This window comes from Cuculus canorus, chromosome Z (assembly GCF_017976375.1).
Source record: "Cuculus canorus isolate bCucCan1 chromosome Z, bCucCan1.pri, whole genome shotgun sequence".
Classification (NCBI taxonomy): domain Eukaryota; kingdom Metazoa; phylum Chordata; class Aves; order Cuculiformes; family Cuculidae; genus Cuculus; species Cuculus canorus.
Window position 1 is genome coordinate 34,626,489 of NC_071441.1, and position 16,256 is coordinate 34,642,744.

Genomic DNA, 16,256 nt, shown 5'->3' on the forward strand with positions numbered 1-16,256 from the left:
TTAAAATGTCTTTACATACAGAGTCAGACTTCTGTTGCGAGCCTGTCTAACTTACAACAGTAAGTTAAAATCCGCAATAGCAGTGTGCCATGTTGATTTTTGTTTTTACGTGAAACACATACTGTGCTGGTGTGTTTGCCCCTGTCAACTCATGACAGTTCTCATTGCCTTTTCTCCGTTTGTTCCGACTTCCTTCTTCGCTGTATCCTAAACCTCCCTTGGAAATTGCTTTGGTGGAAAAAGGGATGTGATAAATGCTGTGAATAATGATTTTTACCTTTTGTCAACCAAAAACCAGCTAGGGGGCTCTTGAATGTCTTGTGTGATTTGTAACTTAGTTCATCGTGGCTATTTTTTCCCCAAAGATATTCCTTGTTGTGAAAATGATAGATCTCTGGGTGGCGATGGTGAGCATCCCCAGTACTACTTTAGAATTGATAACAAAGGGCTCTTCAGGGAAGTTTTGTTGGTTTGTTGGTTTTTTTTTTTTTGCTTTCCATTCTTTATGAAAATGGTACCTTGTTCAGAGCCTGCCTGGGACCAGTAGTTTGCCTTGTTTTCCTCTCTGATTGGTATTACTTATTACAATTAACAAGGAGGCCAGCTGAAAAAAATGTTCCTTTTGTGTTACCTTCAATAGGATTGGCCACTTAGGAAGATAATATTATTGACTAATTAGAACTTTTACTAGCAGTATTTAATTATTTTTTTAGTGGGAATGGGCAGACATTATTAAATAAGATTTCCTAAACCATAGGACTGCATTGTCAAAGACTTATCACTTGTTATTGACTGTTTTAGTAAGCTAGGCAAAATACATTATGCCTAGACTATGTCTTAGGTAGGACAAAATATATTTATTTTGTCTTTGGTTTGTCTGTTATTTAGCAAATAAATTTAGACTGTTAGTTTTCTTTCAGTCTTTCTATATTTTCAGAGAGCAGAACAATTAAATGTCCTGTGCTGTGGTTTTCAGAGAAGTAGGTTTTTGTCTGCATATATGTGTGTGTGAAATAGCATGAGCTATGCATTAGCTGTTTCAGAGAACTGGATTGAACTTATGTTTATTTGAAATATTATTGATTGAAGGCACAGGAAGCTTGGAGGTGTCAGTCCTGGGGATAAGGTTCCTTGCACTGCTCAGTGACTGGCACAGTATTGCCTGTAAAACTTGGGCTGGTCTTGAAAAACTATGCTTACTACAGTCACACTTGTGAGCTGTTCTTTCCTTGACAGAATGTTGTGCTTCCCTGCCTTTGCCTGCTTTCAGCTTCCTTTAATGCTGTCAAGGACCTCATATGAAAAGCATGGTATTTCTCTTTATGGACTTGCTGTGGTTCCCTTCCCATGTTTTATCTCAGATGGGTGCATTGGTTATGGACAAGCTTGCTGTGGCTTCTGACAAACTGAAAACAGAAAAAATGGAGGTGTTTTGGTTCTGGTGAAAGGATGAGATTGTGCCCAAAGCTGCATTCTGATCTAGTAACAACATCAAGAATTATAAAACCAACCCGTCTTTCTCCTTTAAGTGAGACGTAAGAGTAACTTCATCTTATTCCACCATTTTCAATATTCTTTGAAACTTTTGGTTCAGAAGCATAGCCATCTCATAATATGTAGTCATTAATGGCTAATAATTTGTGTTGATAAGTTGCTTAATGAAATGCATTCATGAAAACCATTTCAGTATGTATCAGGACAAAAAAAAACTGACTCCAAATGACTGATGATTCAAAAATAAGACCCTGTAATAAAATCTCATAACCAGATTTAGCCATAATGTTGAAAGCTGTATCATAGAGACATGAATCAAAAACATTTTACAGAGTCAGGAACTACATGTTCAGGGTTTGACAATGCACACGAAAGTGTGACTAAAACTTTGAAGAAGCTTTTTCAGTGTCTTGAATCTAAACTGTAAAGCACTTGGCCGGCGGGGGGAAGGCAGAATAGATATGAGAAAGTTAGGAGGAAGTGAAAAAGGGGTTTCAGCTTTACTTCAGCATATGTCGGTGGTGAATGTTGTCCTTTGTTTGGCAAGCATTACTTGCAGCTCAAGTTTCTCAGGATCTGAAAGTGCAAAAGACAATCGGTGCATTAAAAGCAGTGCCCAAGTCTTCAGAAGTACCTGCTCCCTTAGGGGGGAAGGGAGCAAGGCTGCTTCTCCAAATGCCCTGGTGAGGTAGTTTTGAATACAGAATGCATACATAAAGGCAACTTTCCCTATAGGTGTTTGTTTAAAACCTCTATTGTCCAGGTTATTTTAATGCAGTAAATGAGGCTGTCAAGAGAGCAAACATTTCTCGCTACCTTTGAGAGCTGGAGATCATCCCCTGGTTACAGCTGTAAGCGTATGGAAGTGTGCACCAGAGAGAGGGACCTCTCTCATGGTTTGGACACACCTTAATCCCCTCTCCCCCTCGCTTCTTGCTACCATTTAGCTGTGTCTGTTAAGCAGCAAGAGGAAATAATATGGCTATAGTAGAGATTTAAAGTGAAAAATATGAAAGAAGTCTTAAAAATGCACTGTGAAATTATTTTCTACTTACAGCTTGTAGGATTGAAACAAATGATAGCTGTTCTGAACCTTTAAGGCAAAAAAAACACAGCAGTGCCTTTTATGGAATGATCTCTCCATACCGAGAATAATTGTGAATTTCTTTCTTATAAAGTACTTGGACTTATAAAGTAAAGGACTACTAGCAGTAGTGCTCGTCTTGACTTTGTGCATACATCTACATTGTGTCATGTCATGACATACATATGGTGTACTTAGTCCTGACTTGAAAGCAGGCATCATTTTTTTTTAACCACTCCCACCCTCACCCTTCTTAAATAGTAGTCTAAGCTTTGGAGCAAATCAATTTAAATTCAAGCGTTAACACCTGCAGTCATTTTCTTTCTCTTCCTGTGGTTTTATGTGCTTCAAGTAATTGTCACAGGGTGTTGTTACGGTGCTTCCTGTTGGAAGCTGTAGTGAACGGGATGCAGTCAAAGAGACTGAGGGTTCCCCCTTAAAAGGAACTTTGTAGGTGTTTGTGAAAAACAGTGGGCTGTTCTTAAGTTCTATGATTAATAAGTAGCTAACTGACCCTCCACAGCATGCAGCTTATTTCTGTTTGGATCAACTAAAGTAAATGCTCTCTAACCTGCTTTTTGCTAGTAAACGTGAAGAGCTTGAAGGGGAGATTGGTTTCCTTTTTTTACCCTTCCTCATTTCTTGCTCTGTTTTATTTCCTACAGAGAAGTTAATACTGCTTTAATAAAAAAAATTGCTGATGCTGTAAGAAGGTGTGCTCCACCCCACTATCTTTTAATGCAGGGTTTGCGCTCACTGCTTTTATGACTGATATTTAACAACGAGCAGTAGTTTTGGGTTTTGCAGTAGATCAGCTACTGTGGACTAAACTTAAGAGTAATGAAAATTACTTTATTGGTTTTCACTTTAAATTTTAAATAATGTATCTTTTTTACTATCTTAATTTCTTCTTACTACTGGAAATTTCAATAATTAGAAATTAAAATCATACATAAGATATAAAAGCCTTAAAATGTGACAATTGTTCAGCATGATAGTGCTCTGTATTCTTGAAAAGTGAACCATACATTCTAAAATAAAAGTTGCATTCAGAGTTCAGAAACTTTAAATGGAAAAAACCAAATAGGTGTTTCACCATTCTCTGCTCTGATTAACTTCCCAGATCAGACAGAATAAGTGTCTTGTCTTTTCGACATGAGCTGTATGGTGTTCTGGCACTCTAAACACCATAAGCCTGTATGAAGAGCAAAAACAAAGCGTCACAGAACTGTTATCCTCTGTGGTGTTCTTCAGCCTCTGTGGTCTGCTTCATCTGGCAGGTCTACACAGAAAAATGCAGCAGCACTTGTGAACAATATCACATAAAAGCCTCGATCCTACAACAAAGCAAAGAACTAGCTGTGAAATATTGACTATTATTTGGGGTCTCATTTAATTGCCGCTCGGTTTCTGGCGCAGTCCAGGCTTTCTAGGCACAATTTCTCATGAGATTGCTAGTGAGCTGTTACTACATAATTACTTTACTGGTGGTTATAGGTCAGTATCGTGTTTTTTTCTTTTTTCGTTTACAGCTGATAGTTGGGAAAAGAAGAGCAGTATTTTCCTGTTTCAACTTGTTCTTTAAAAAAGCAACTAGAAGTGCAAGGGTAGCTGGCAGTGTAAGAGATGTCCTAGTGTGTTGCCCTTGACATCACGGTGTTGATACGCCTTTCTGCTTCCAGTGTAATTGTTTTTTCTTTCCATTTGGATGTAGCAGATTTATACCTGATCTTTTATATTAACTTGGCCACTGTAAAAATCATTCATGTAGCCAAGTGGGGATATATGAAATTGCAGTGTTCTAGCAAATGCTGCTAAGCTTTTGTTTCCCTTTTACAAAGTGCAGTTACTGTTGGTTTTCTCCAGTCTTACAGAGAAGTACTCCCACCACCATAGTGGGGGATTTTGGTTTTGGGTTTTTTTTAAAATTATAAGACACAAGATGGAAAACCTGCCTCGTAGTGATTGCAGAGCCATGAAATTAAAGGCAAGTGTTGCACGCTGTGCAGGCTATAGAAGATTAAATACATGCTTGAGAAGGAAGGTGTTATGAGAGACTGTTTTTGAGTGTCTCCAGCTTGGCTTTGTCATCCAGTGGCTTTTAATTTAAGAGGGGGCGGGGAAGTCAGTTTCAAAGAGAACTCAGTCCTGGAGGGCTCAAGTCCTGCCTGCTCAGAATGCCTGAGTGGAGAAAGTCTTCTGCACCCTTGAGAATTTTGTAACCAGGAGGAGCCGTCCAGGCTCAAGGGAGCCACGCGCAAGCATTTCGGGTTTGTTCTCAGGGCTCTTGGATGCCAGGGAGCAAATGGCCAGTGAGCAAATGGGATGGATCGACAGAGGGATTTCGCTGCCTTTTCCCTCAATGTCTTCTGTACGTGAATGTTACCGGCAGGATGGAAGGGTTGCCGTGAAAATCCAAGATTAAACTCAAGTCAAATATTGTGACTTTTTGAGCAGGTATTCTGTAGTACAGAGCACACCCATTGAGGCTGGTTTGACGTTTATACTGGTTATACCTACGTATTCGTATAGATTCCGGGAAACATGTTAGGAGAACTCATTATCATAGTTTATCACCCATTTTCGCCTGCGTATTACATTTTCTCGGTGGTCTTCAGAGACCTCTGGTGGTCTTTACTTCATCTTCTCATCACTGTGTCCTCTCAGTGAACTCAGGTCTCTGTTCTTTGTTTCTGCTGCGGAACTGTTTTTTTCTGCTAGCCAGCCCTGCTTGGGTGTCCTTCAAGCATCCTGTTCTCAGAGACAAGTTTCTTTTAAGATAATCATTGTTGCAGTGTTTACACGTGGTTCACAATACTTGATTTCCTGCTTGTTTCAATTAGTAAATCTTCAACAGGCTGAGCTCTTGTTACAATCAGAAGTTAACACTGTGTGAGAACAAGAATTTGGTATCTTAAACGTGGGTTTCGTCAGAAAGAGGTTGCTAGGAAGCAGTAAGAAGCAATAATACAAGTGTCAGAATTTCAGGAGCTGCAAATCCGAATATTGGGTCACTTGCACAGCAAGAAAGACCCGTGGCGATGTGTCCACTTATTGCTCTGGTGGGTTATAGTATATTAGTTTTCAAAATACTCTACCTTTGAGTGCTGGCTTTCTTAATCTGAGCAGCTAGCACCAGGGAGCATTGCCGAGTTCCAGAAGAACTTGGACGCTGTCTTCTCAGATGGAAAACCACTAAGTTTCAAGGCGAGATAAGCTATACAGTTACTGGACTAAAACTGACAATTGTTAGACGCAAAAGGAGTTAACCATGTTTTAATTCCAATATTGTTACATATTGACACAAGTTTAGAAAAGAATTGTGTAGCATGCAAATTCTTTGTTCTTTTTTTTTGTCTTAGCCTTAAGCTGTTCTGTTTAATAAAATTGCTCTGTTCTATAGAGGTTGTGATAGAAAAGCTAGCAAAGCATTCCCTCCCTGTTCTTGTCTTTATGGAAGAAATGTCACAAACAAGCCTATAAACTTAATTTAAACATTACTGGTAGCTTTTTCAAAGCTAAGAGACACAAGTACTGTTGTTGGGTTTTGCTATTTAGGTGGCATTACTGCAGTGTGCATTTATTTCTTGAAGAGCCTCTGTTAGTCTCTTAGAAGGTAAGAAGTAGGAAAGCTTCCCAGAGGCTTTGGACCTGGTACTGGGAAGCTGCTGTTGTATTTCTGTGTGTGTACATTGTAGCTGACAGTCCTGGAAAGTACCTGGCTAGTAATGGCTGCATAGTACAAAAACTTGGCATGCACATGGTAAATGGGGTACCTCATTGCTTATGTTCTTGGCATGTAGAGAACTGATGAAGGCAGTAGTTTCTGCCACAGAATGTGCGTAAAGGTACCTAGATACATGTAGTTTATGTATCCCACAGGGTTACCAAACCACTTCATACTGTGAGGAGTTGCATAAAAGTAATTATATGTAGTTATACGTGCATTTCTATAAATGAAGATGCAGTAGTATAGAGAATTATTAAGGAATATGCATGTAAAATTTTCTGAATATTCATTATCTCACTTTCTCTGCAAGTAAGCTTTATGACATTTGGCTAGGTAAACAACCAGGGTGAAACCTCACTGGAGGTTTTATTGCACTCTTACTGAAATAAATCAGGCTAGAGATTAACCAATAAACATTATTTTAACAAATGCTTGGAATCTGGTGCCTTTGTTGTTCCACACGAGGAGTTTTAGAAGTTTAAGGAAACAGTTTCAAGCTCTACAAGTAATCTTCTATTTTGAAGTCAACTGTACGTGAAGCAGGAGGGTAGAGAAAGGGGAAGGAAATATCTTGAGTTGACCAAGTCCAGATGTTTTGCAAATTTTCCATATATAGAGGTTTATTTGTTTGTTTCCTCAATATTTAGAAAAGCATACCTTAGCTTGACAGCTGTGTGACGGGGTTGGGATTAAATAATATTTAAACCTTGCACTTTGAATGCACTGAGTAACTCTTCCATTGAGAAATATGAAGTGTCAGTAGGCACAATTTCCCAAGATAGTTAAAGGGGTATATGGGCAATTTTCACTTTATAAAATGCCATTTGAAAGTTAGAATAGATCAGAGATGACTGCCAGAAGATTGGTTGCCAGTTCTTGTAATCTCTTCATCTAACCAAAGCTGAAATGTAAGCCTCATATGGATTTGTAATATATGCCATTTTTGGTATTTACCGTAGAAATAAGCGTCTGACTTGTTTGCTGGTGTCTCTTCCTTCAGTTTGTGGTTCAAAATGTTAACCAATAAATTACTGCTGTGGGTCGCTGGCTGGGAGGACAAGGTTCTGTATATTCTTTCTTTTTGATGCAGTGTACTTTTGTTTTCAGGTTCATATAACACTAGGGACCAAAGAAGCATATATAACGTTTCTGTCGTGCTGGGACCAACCTTCTGAAAGAAGACTCTAAACTTTTTGCCTTCAAGTGACTTGTCCTGGGACTGACTTGTCTTTGGAGAAGAGCTTAACAGGGAGAAGATTTTCAGATTGGAACCATTATAAATAAAACTATTTAAAGAACTTGCTACCTGGAGACAGATTGACAGAGTTAAAGTCCTGCTTTTCATCGGTGTTTCCACTTCACACTGTAAACAATGAGTGAGTTTTGGTTGTGTTTCAACTGCTGTATTGCAGAACAGCCTCAGCCTGTAAGTATGAGTAATGACACTGCTTTGTTTTTGTATAGTTAACTACATAATTAATGTTTTCTGGTTTTCTTAGACTTTTTTTAAATGAGTGCTGTTTGGCCAAGCTTAGTGACAATTAAGTAATTAACTGACATCCTGGCTTAGTAGGGACAAAAAAAGTCTGTTCTAGATTGTAACACAGATGTTTTCCTGTCCTTAAGATCAAATCTATCCAAAGTCTTTGGAAGGAGACTTTATTTGTTTGAATTGAAAAGGATGGGAAAGGAACAAAAGCGTGAGGAGGGCCTAAACTATCATTCTAAATTAAGTCATTTTTGAGTGGAGATCTTAAGGCATCCTGACTTTTGTATGGCTTAAGGTTTGCCCTCAGGTATGGCATGACAATGATGCAGGGAGGAAATCAATTGTTAAAAAGTCTGGAGTGAAATCCAGTCCTCCTCCACCTTAAATCAGTTAAGGATTTCAGCCTTAGTTATTTTGTTAATTTTTAGATTAAACCTTAGGAGAGGGAAGAGATGCAGTCATACTATAAATACTTCCTTTTTTTTCTAATAGGATTTGGAATGGCTGTTGTGTGAAAAAGTACATAACAAGCACGTCAATAAAAGAATATTTCAAAGTATACATAAGGAGGACACAAAGTGCAGAAATATTCTGGGGTTTCATATACTCTAAGTACCTCTAGAATGTGTTCCTGAGTCCAGTGCTATTGGAAGAAAGTCCGCCAGCATGAAAGTCAAATTAACAAGAAATATGGTTGGTACTATGAGAAAAATAATTGTATAGTGTGGCATCCAGATCAAGCTAAGTTTGTTTGTAGAGAGGACAGTCATCTTGCAAATATGTGAGAAGAGCCCAGTTTGTGTCCAAAATTTGGATCCATTACCAGGTGTACAATAAGCCAATAACTACATCACTGAGAGAGTTTTATTCAGGTTTACACAAATCTTGGAATTTTCTTTTTTCTCAGAGCAAGCACACCTCAAGGGATTTTTCACCTTCATTTATACACAAAGTTACACAAAGCCATACATTATTCATCAGGCATGTAATCACATGTTTACGTATAATTATAATAAATACCATGTAATTTCTTTTACTTTCTGTGCATGCTCCAAGGGGGTCTTCAGGGCTGCCTGGTGGTCAGCACCCCAAAAGTTGCCTGCCCAGTTCACCCATCAGTCAACTCCTCTCCTTTTCCTCCCATTCTCCTGCAAGTTACTGGCAGTATCTCTAAACCACTGGCCTGGAGCTTCTTAATTTAATTAAGTTCCCAGCTCCCCATTCAAAAGTGATGCTAATAAATTGCGCTATTCTCTAACCATACAACTGAACAAGCTTTAATCCCCTACCATGATTACGAAAGGTAATCATTAACTGGGACCTGTGCTATGTAAGTCTCCTGCTGTCTGATGTTCCTAAGATATTTTTAAGATATTAAATTATCGTGGGCTTTTACCAACACAGCTACTACTAAAGAATATGCTGGACCAAGAGAATGCCAGAGAGAGCGGAGCAAACTCACGTTAACGTGCTCAGCCTGGCTGACAAATACAGTATTTGGCTTTAGGCAAGGCACAGGATTAAAAACCAAAATGTCTAATGTTAGACATTGTCAGTGCACAAAGCCTGCGTGCCACACTGATGCTTGCGTGGCAATGGAAATATTGAAGTGTGACCATTAACATTTCTTGCTCATAGGCAAGTGGAATATGGGAGGTAAACTCTGAGATCCTGACATAAGAAGCTGCAGTTCTCCCCCACTGTTTGAACACCAAGCAGACCTTTAGTATGCTAGCTGTGTCCATATGTATCCGGTTATAAGTTTCTGGAATATATTTCAATTGAAAACAAGGTCTGACTGTTAAAATCTTTGAGATAGGAAATGGTACATTCTGTTTGTTTACAAAAATCCTGAAGCTCAGTCCTTATAAAATCTTGGCTCAAGCTTTATTATAGAGCTAAGTTATTGCCCAAGAAGTACATGGTATCTTACTATGGCATGTAGTGATCTATGGGGTCGTGGCTCATGGAAAGGGTGGACAATTGTTCTGGTTTGGACTAAAGCAGAGCTTATTCTCTGATTTTTCAGCCCGAGAGTTATCACCACGGCAATAGGCCACTGATGTGCAGAGAGGCCACAGCTCACACCTATTCCTATGTAAATTAAGGCCGTCCCAGAGTTGCTGGCAATAGTGTCACAGCTGCTGGGAGAGGTGGACAGGACATGTGATCCAGCCTGGCCAAGAAAGTATTCCGTGCCATAACATTATACTCAGTATAAAAGCTTAGAGATGACAATGGTGAGCCCTCTGCTTTGATGGCCGATATTCTGGGAGGACCTTAACTGTCTGTCTACCCTTGAACCCATCCACATGTTCCAGGATCTAGTTTCTGAGTCCAGCTCCTTCCTGCCACTGGAAGTGCATTAAAGTGCATTAAAGCTGTTTTAAGTATTAAGTTTCCAACCCACAAGTCTCTTTCTCTCTCTCTCTCTCTCTCTCTCTCTCTCTCATTTCCTATTTCTCTTTTCCCGTTCCTGTTGGGGCGGATTGGGACTAAAAGCTGTGTAGTTTCAGCTATTGACCTGACTGGAACCAGGCTAAACTGGGGCAAGAGTGCACTTCAGAATAGGAGAAAAGGGAAACAAACAAATTTTTGAATGTTTCTGCTGCTCTGGTGGTGTGCATTTGCTTAGGAAATTAAAACCATCCTTATGTTTAAGATAGAAATAGCAAATTGCTGAGAAATTGACCTACTTCCTGAAATCTGCCTTTCGGATGTTTTGGGAGCCTTGCTCATTATGAGGTACCAAAATTATTCAGGATGCACTTCAGAAAAAAGAGTTGTGGGCCTTTCTTGGCAGGCTTGACAAAAGGCTCTTAGTTGCCCTTCCCCTGCAGTTACTCGGCTCATTTTGCTGTGTTGTGTTGTACAGCCATTTTTCTGCCATGCGCTGTTGCAGCTGAGTATTTAACACATACGAGATCCAATGGAAAGAAATGAGGCTGTGCCTGTAACTCATTTTATTTAACAAGTTAAGAAGTTCATCTACAGTCACCTTGAAATTAGTTCCCTTTTGAGTTGACACACAGCTGCATACAGTGCCACCAGTATTCAAAGCAATTCGGCAGATCGTTTTCTAAAAGGCTGTTGAGGATCTATGGTGTTTTTGCTTTCATGTCTTACATTGATGAAAACAGTTCCTTTGAGCAGGACTTGATCTTTGGGAAGAGGGAGCTAGGTCTGGCAAACAGGGTGAGGACTTAGGCATAGTTATGTAGTTAATAGGTAAAAACTGCTTCAGAGACAAAACATTGTGGGCTGGCACACAGCAAAATTTTCCAACCAAGGGTAAGAAAATGGCTATATTTGAGCACATATCCGCTTGTGTCAAGTGAAGTGATTGAGTTGAGCCTTGTCTTATCATGACAGAACATGTTCTGTAACCATGTCTTTGCCTCTCCCCTCCCACTGTTGATTCCCGAGCTGTAGGGTTAGTCCCAGGTCTTTTACGTCAGACTTGGTATGCACCTGAGTAAATACAGGAATGTTTTTCCTCTCTGACATGTAGGAAAGTATGTACTGTCAGTGTCGGCAAACAGATAAGCCAGAAAAGTGGTAAGGAAGCAGTCTTTCTCTGTCTCTGCAGGTGTGTGATTGCATGAAAAATGCTGAAATGCATGCTAGTTTTTAGCTCCTAAATACTGGGACTTAGTTCCTGGTATCAAAAGATGTGAAATACACAACATGCATAAAAGCTACTTGTTTCTTCCCTACTGGGCATTCAATCTGTCAGTTCAGTCCAGTTTCTCAGCAGAAATGCTTCATCTGCCCAGTTTCTTTTGTGCGCCTTCTTTCATTTTACCTCCTGCATCTTAAGTTCTTCGTGGCTAAACAGTGTCCCAGACATCACTTTCATGTTCAACCTTTACACGTTTATCATGCTCCTTCTGTGGAAGGACTAATGTGGCCTAGTAGCAGCACTAACAAACACCAGCATCTCAGAATACAGACCTTGGAAGCAGGAAGTTAATTTACTACCTATCCCAGTCAATGCTTGAAATGTTCCTTTTGTTTTTGAATGTACATGCTGTGAAATATGGAATTTTTTTCTCATCCTTGCCAGGTGCTGATATCTGGGAGAACTTTAATGTCATAGGTAGTGACATAAATTCTAAGCCTCTTCACTGGGTGAAAAAAAAAGAAGTGGAACTCTCAGTCGTTGCATGTTTCTTTGATATTTATAATTGCCATTGAGCTAAGGGGTTTTCCTCCTGTCTTGAAATCCAGGATGCAGGAACTGTTTCTCTTGCTTTCTTCTGGCAAAATTCTAGCTTATTATATTAGGAATCTTCAGTACAGCATCTCTATTCTTTGCAGCCATAGTGCACTTAAAATAAAAAACATGTACATGCACTTAATCTTTTCACAGTCAGTTTTATATATTCGGACTGTGCACTAAGGCATTTTCTAGGTTATTGCCAATACTCTGTATGCCTTACAGACTTGCATACTGTTTTTTTCCAGTGTATTTTCATTATTTTGAACCATGTCTTTTTAGGTAAGATTTGCAGTCTTTACAAGACACATTTCTAAACTAATTTCACTGCCGTCATGTCCCTAGTAGCATACCCCCAAAGCAGAATGGTAACAGTGTTGCAGTTATAGATTAGTGCCTTTTAAGTGGCCCTTTAATTAAAAGACAGTATTCAAGTATTAACCATCATCTGTTGTTGAAATGTATAACAGCGCAGCTTTTTGTCTTTTGTCAGTGCTAAATGGAAGCTTGTTACTCTGAAATAAAACAGATATCTTGGAAAGCAGTCTTCTACCTCTCTCTCCTAATGTTACTTTGGATGCTAAATATTTCACCTAGTTTCCAAACAAAACCGTGGAAGGGGCATCTTTGAACACAGGTCTCTATGCTTCTTTGAAATAAGATGATAACTGAAGAAACTGAGCATGCAAAGAAACAGCGCCAAATAGTGATACAGTTGAAGGAAGCGTGATAGTGGCTTAAGTCTTGCTTCTTTTTTGCCTGGGACTTTATACTAGAGTAGAATGCAAGCAAAAGCCAAGGGAAGATATTCTCATATCGAGTTCTAGTTTTTTGTTGTTGTATTTGGACTGATAATATATTTTATCACAATGAAGACTTTGGACAACTAGTTGCTTTCCTATGTTTTTTTTGTGATATCAAGATGGTGAAATTAGTCTCTTAATGACTATGTTCAGGTTTTCTTAGTTGCTTATATGGCCTGAATTCAATCTCTTACTATCAGACCCCCAAACCGTTTTTTATTTTGAGAAGAGTAGCACTTTCTGTGATAGCAGCCGGCTTCTTACACATCCCACTGATACCCGTTATAGGTTCTGTAGGCTCATCTTGCACTTCTCAGTGACAAGATGAGTCTTTCTTCCCATGCTTTCTATGTGCTATCCTCCTATCTACTGCTACTTTTCAGTAAACTCTGCCAAATCCCCACTACCATATGCGTTGCCTGGTAACAGAAGTTAAGAGAGTCTTTTATCTTGTAGGTTTTCAGAAAATATATCTGTGGTTTCTTTCTTAGGTTGAGCTTGTCGCCTACACCAGTAGTCTGTTATCTCCCTCCACTTTTTTTGATGTTCTGTCCATTTTCAATTTGCAAAGTTAATTTTTAGTCTGAGAAACCTTCAGTCATGATCTGGTGCACTCCCACCTGATTTGGGCCACCACCTAGCAGAGCTGAGCTCTAAAGTGTCCTTTGACCTTTCAGTAAAATTACTGCTCTGCTATAAAAGAAGAAACTGTGCTCTCTTACTTCTTTCTCCAAGATTCTTTCTCTAGTTAATTAGTTTCTTTTGTGTTGCTTTTATATTTTTTGGATTATTTCCATTTTGTATTCCATCAAAGGGCTATTACAGTTTTGCTGCTTGCTAAGCCATAATGTTAAAAGTGGTTTAGAAAGTGAAGTTTGCTTTGTGTCTTTTTTGATGTATGAGAGATGATTGACAGGTCTGTATTTAGAGTGGGAAGGCCCATCTTAAAATACAGGCAGAACAAACCCTGCATACTGCTGTGTTTATCAACTGAACTGAATGCTGAATGCTACAGAAGACATAAAATGATCTTGATTCTGGTTGTGTAAGGAAATTAGCCACTGATGGATATTGTCAGCTCTAGCTTTTTTTTTTCTAGAGAAGGAGTCACAGATACCACTAAGGTGCATCTACTTGTGCAACTTGTGAAAACTTGAGTACAATAAAGATAATGATGCATTTAGTATCCATAACAAGTGCACAATACATCACCCTTGGTAGGCATTCACGGTAAAGAAGTATGAGGCCAGGCTCTGCATTCAGCACAGCAGTGCAGTGCAAATGCAGCTTCTGGCTCAAAATGACTAAAAGTCAGGCTCTCTTAATTCATTAAATTTGATCAACCTACCACACTCCATAAGCCTGTGAAAGACTCAAATGTAAAAGGTGACAGTTCTAGAGAATCCTCATATTTCAGAGCTGTCATACTGAGTTACATATTGAGCTGCCAATTCAGATGTTTTAAATTCCTGCTTTTCCTTTCCAGTGCAATTGTAGAAGTAGCCTGAGGGAACACCTTATCAAATGGGACATACTTAAATAAGCAGCAAAATGCTTGGCTTCTGTTTCTCAAACCTGGTCTGTTGGTGCTGCTTTCAGCGTGATAGAGCTGCTTTAGATTTTTCTTTTACCTTTAAATTAGTCAGCACATGTCTTAAAATACCTGTTGTGATGTTCAAGTATTAAAAAGTTCACAAAGAAAACAAAAAAAGCAGTATTTTTTTGTTTATGTATAAATACCTGGATGAAAATTAACTGAATATTTCGTCATTCTTTAGTTTGTCTGTGAAATTTTTAGAATCTATTAGTGAACTGTATTGATGCTATTTAGTTAATATAGCACTATTTGATGGGATGGAAAATAGCTCTTTGGAGAGGCAGAAACAAGAATTGTGCCAGCTTTCTGTTGAGGAGTATGTGTCTTGCAATTGTCACATAGTTCAAGAAGGATGTAGTATGCGTTTAATGTATACAAGTTCTGCAGAGCTCAGGCCTTCTGCTTAAACATGAGGAGCGAGTTGATTATACTGCTTGATCTGGACACCAGTGTTAGAGCCTTTGAATCACTTGCTTCTTTTAAATGTCCAAGTTTTCATTAAGAAGACGTCTTCTTAAATACAACCCAGTATGAGTTACTGACAAAAGTAGCTGCCACAAGACATAGTTGATTCTGCTTAGCAAAAGTTGGTAGTTTTGCAGCCACCCTTGGCAACTGTGCCAAAAGCGTTTCTGAAATTACCAAATCCAGTGCAATTTTTTTAAACTTGTTTTAGTGGAAGTTGAAGTTGCAAAGCCCTGATATTTTTGGCATGCCTTAATTTTGATGCTTGGCAACTCAGCTATTTCTTCCTTCTTCTGCTTTTCATATTGAAGCAGGAGAGATGAGCAAGCATGTAAGTTTAGGGGCATTTCTACTTGCCAATAGCTAGAAGCAGAGAGGTAACTTAGATATAGTCTGACAGAAGCACCTTCACTGACTCTGTATGGAAGTGTACTTAGTGTCAGCAAATGGAGAAATCAGTTGTTGCCCTGAAGCTGAGTTTTCAGCCTTTTACCTTTAACTGTTTTTTATTTGAATGGGAGTATTGATAGTAGAAGCTTCCTCTGCTGCTATAGTACTCTATTTTTATTGTAACTTTTCTGCAATGGATCTCAGATATGCTGTTGGAGATAATTCTTAAGACCAATGTGCAACTCACGAAATGTACAATTTAAAATGGCTATTTTAAAGATCTCTGCTTGCACTTAAATATTTTATTCCAATCATTAACATTTCTTAATGGTGAAAGTTCTCCTTTTTCAGACTGTTTCTCAAACCTTTGGTTCTGCAGTTCCTGTCATGACTCTTATGTGCGAGGCATGCATGATATCAAAGTTTCCATTGAGTTGCATTATAGCTATTCTTCATGTATTCTCAGAGAAATCATAAGGTACCCATTAAGCCATAGACTTTAATACATAAACACTTGCACATAATCACTTGCAATAATTTTCTTGCTTTCATCTTCAGAGTAGCTCAGCTGATCACTCTAAAATACTGACTTCTCAAATTCTGTGTTAATATCCTGCACAGAGTAAGGAGAATAGAGTAGTGGAGGTTGGACAGAAAAGCTGAAGCTGTGAATCCCACTCTGATGCAGATTCAGTAAAGTACTGACTCTCCAAACCAGTTGGTTAATAATAATTTCACAGAGGGTTTTAGCTACTTGGGTATACCCTCATGAAAGTTGTAGTTTACTTTAGGTGAGGAAAGATACCATCTCTCTCTTTTCTGTGTGACACCGAGTGATTTGTTGACATGTCATGCTCTGAGAGTGACCTGACATCAAAAGAGAGGGGCATGCATGGAATTTTTTAACATAGTTTTAAGCTACATTACCTCCCTTCTTACAATTGTAAATTCAGCTCATTCAGTCTCAGAAAAATATTGTGGGTTT

The 16,256-nt window shown here is 38.8% G+C and overlaps 2 protein-coding genes across 2 annotated transcripts in view; both read left to right on the plus strand.

Moving 5' to 3' along the window:
- Window positions 1-7,734, plus strand: part of LYRM7 (LYR motif containing 7) — a 67,707-nt gene extending 59,973 nt beyond the window's left edge. The window contains 1 exon segment of the mRNA XM_054053819.1: window positions 7,416-7,734. The gene's annotated coding sequence lies outside the window, so the exon portion shown is untranslated.
- Window positions 7,592-16,256, plus strand: part of CDC42SE2 (CDC42 small effector 2) — a 33,645-nt gene continuing 24,980 nt past the window's right edge. The window contains exon 1 of the mRNA XM_009566353.2: window positions 7,592-7,734. Within this exon, the coding sequence (XP_009564648.1) occupies window positions 7,681-7,734 (54 nt within the window). The 5' untranslated portion in view covers window positions 7,592-7,680. The remainder of the gene's footprint in view (window positions 7,735-16,256) is intronic.